The following is a 2500-nucleotide window of genomic DNA, read 5'->3' on the forward strand; positions in this document are numbered from 1 at the left end:
AGAGAGATATGAAAAATGTCAGTCTAAGAAAATGAGACAGAGCTGTACAAAGACAAACAAGGAAAACACACACATTATCGATGTTAGACAGAACGCAACAATGCACAGAAGGAAGAGGACAGCGAAAGACAGACAGACAAACAGACAGACAGAGAGAGAGAGAGAGAGAGAGAGAGAGAGAGAAAGAGAAAGAGAAAGAGAGAGAGAGAAAGACAGAGAGAGAGAAAGAGATAGAGAGAGAGAAAGAGAAAGAGAAGAGAGAGAGAGAGAGAGAGAGAGAGAGAGAGAGAGAGAGAGAGAGAGAGAGAGAGAGAGAGAGAGAGAGAGAGAGAGAGAGGAAGTCCATTTGTACACAGGGGAACACGGATAAAGAAAGGGGAGCTTGAGATGCCAATAGATTTCCAAAGGCAGCAGAGGAGGAGGGAAGGGGAGGGAAGGGGAAGGGGGGGAGGGAGGGAAGGGGAGGGAGGGGGAAAAGGTAGGGGGAGGAGAGGAGGCGGGAGGAAGGGAGGCGGGAGGTAAGGGGAGGAAAGGGGGAGGAGAGGAGGCGGGAGGGAAGGAGAGGAGAGGAAGAGAGGTAAGGGGGAGGGAAGAGGGAGGGAAGGGAGGAAGGAAGGGAAGAGGGAAGGGGGAGAGGAGAGGAGGGGAGGGAAGGGTGAGGAAGGGAGGAGGGAAGAGAGGAGGGAAGGGAGGAGGAAGGGGAGGGAAGGGAGGAGGAAGGAGGGAAGGGGAGGGAAGAGGAGAGGGAAGGGGAGGAAGAGAGGAGAGGGAAGGAGGGAAGGGAGGAGGAGGGAGGGAAGGGGGAGGGAAGGAAGGAAGGAAGAGGAGAGGAGGGAGGAGGGAGGGGAGAGGAGAGGGAAGGGACGAGGAAAGAGGAGAGGAGGGGGAGGGAAGGGGGAGAAGAAGGGAAGAGGGAAGGAGGGAGAGAAGGGAAGAGGGAAAGAAGAGGAGGGAAGGGAGGAGGGAAGGGAAGAGGGGAAGGGAGGAGGGAAGGGGGAGGGAAGGGAGAGGAGGGAAGGGAGGAGGGAAGAGGGAGGAGGGGCAAGGAGGGAGAGGAGGAGGGAAGGGAAGGAAGGGGGAGGAAGGGGGAGAGGAGGGAAGGGGGAAGGGGAGGGAAGGGAGGAGGGAAGAGGGAGAGGAGGGGGTGAGGGAAGGGGAGGGAAAGGGGCGAGGAAGAGGGAGGGAAGGGGTGAGGGAAGAGGAGGAAGGGAGGAGGGAAGGGGGAGGGAGGGAGGAGGGAGGAAGGGAGGAAGGAAGGAGGAAGGAAGAGGGGAGGAAGAGGAGGGAAGGGAGGAGGGAAGGGGGAGGGAAGGGAGGAGGGAAGAGGAGAGGAGGGGGAGGGAAGGAGGGAGGGAGAGAAGGAGGAGAGGGAAGGGGAGAGGGGAAAGGAGAGGGAAGGGAGGAGGGAAGAGGAGAGGAGGGGAGGAAGGGAGGAGGGAGAGAAGAGGAGAGGGAGAGGGAGAGGGAAAGGAGAGGGAAGGGAGGAGGGAAGAGGAGAGGAGGGAGGAGGGAAGACGAGATGAGAGGAGGAGGAGGGAAGAGGGAACACGAGAGGAGAGAGAGGGAGGAGGGAAGAGGGAACACGAGAGGAAAGAGGAGAGGAGGGAGGAGGGGAGGGAAAAGGTGAAGGAGTGCAGCACTTGATTCTCTGTTCGCTGGGATCCGATGGTCTAACAGGCTGTGTGTGCGCGGCGGTTGACTGAGGGTTGGGTGGTGGCAGCGATCTTTTGTGCAAGGAAGGAGGGAGGTTTTCAATCGAGGTTGCTTGAGGGTGACTTGTGGCCGAGGGGGGGAGGGGGGGGGGGTGCTAATGTATATTGATTATTGGTCTTTTAATTTTTCTGTTTTTTTTGTTTGTTTGTTTTTTGTTTTTGTTTATTGGCCTATTATTTTCTCTTTTCTTTTTTCGGTCTTTTTTTCTTTCTTTTTCTTCTCTCTCAATTTTTCGTCTGTCTGTCTGTTTATCGGTATGTTTGTCTGTCTTCAGTGCCTCTCGCTCTCTGTTTATATATATATATATATATATATATATATATATATATATATATATATATATATCACTCTTTCTCTAGCTCCCTCTCTTTCCCTCTAACCCTCCCTCCTCCTTCTCTCTCTATCTCTCATTCTGTTCTTTCTCACTTCCCCCCAACCCTCCCCTCTCTGTTTTCCACTCTCTCTCTCCCTCCCTCCTCCCCTCCCTCTCGCCTCTCTCTGTCTGTCTCCCTCTCTCTCTCTCTATCTATCTGTCTCTCTCTCACTCTTTCTCTCTCTCTTCTCCCTTTCTCCTATCATTTCTAAGCTATAAACCCACGCCTGTCCCATATCCTCTCTCTCTCTCTTTTCCCTATCTCTCTCCCTCCCTCCTCCCTCCACCTCCCTCTCCCTCATCATCCTCTTTCACCTTCTAGATCTCTCGCTAATCCAAGGATACATCCTGACATCCTGCGTCACCGGGATAGGATGTACATAAGGGAGGGAAAGGATAATAAGTATTGGATTA

General features: G+C 53.8%; 1 protein-coding gene across 1 annotated transcript in view; it reads right to left on the minus strand.

Moving 5' to 3' along the window:
* Window positions 1-2433, minus strand: part of LOC138859747 (protein kinase 4-like) — a 24920-nt gene extending 22487 nt beyond the window's left edge. The window contains exon 1 of the mRNA XM_070115802.1: window positions 2402-2433. Coding sequence (XP_069971903.1) covers window positions 2402-2433 — 32 coding nt within the window. The remainder of the gene's footprint in view (window positions 1-2401) is intronic.
* Between the last annotated feature and the right edge of the window lie 67 nt (window positions 2434-2500).

Source organism: Penaeus vannamei, chromosome 38 (genome assembly GCF_042767895.1).
Source record: "Penaeus vannamei isolate JL-2024 chromosome 38, ASM4276789v1, whole genome shotgun sequence".
Taxonomy (NCBI): Eukaryota; Metazoa; Arthropoda; class Malacostraca; order Decapoda; family Penaeidae; genus Penaeus; species Penaeus vannamei.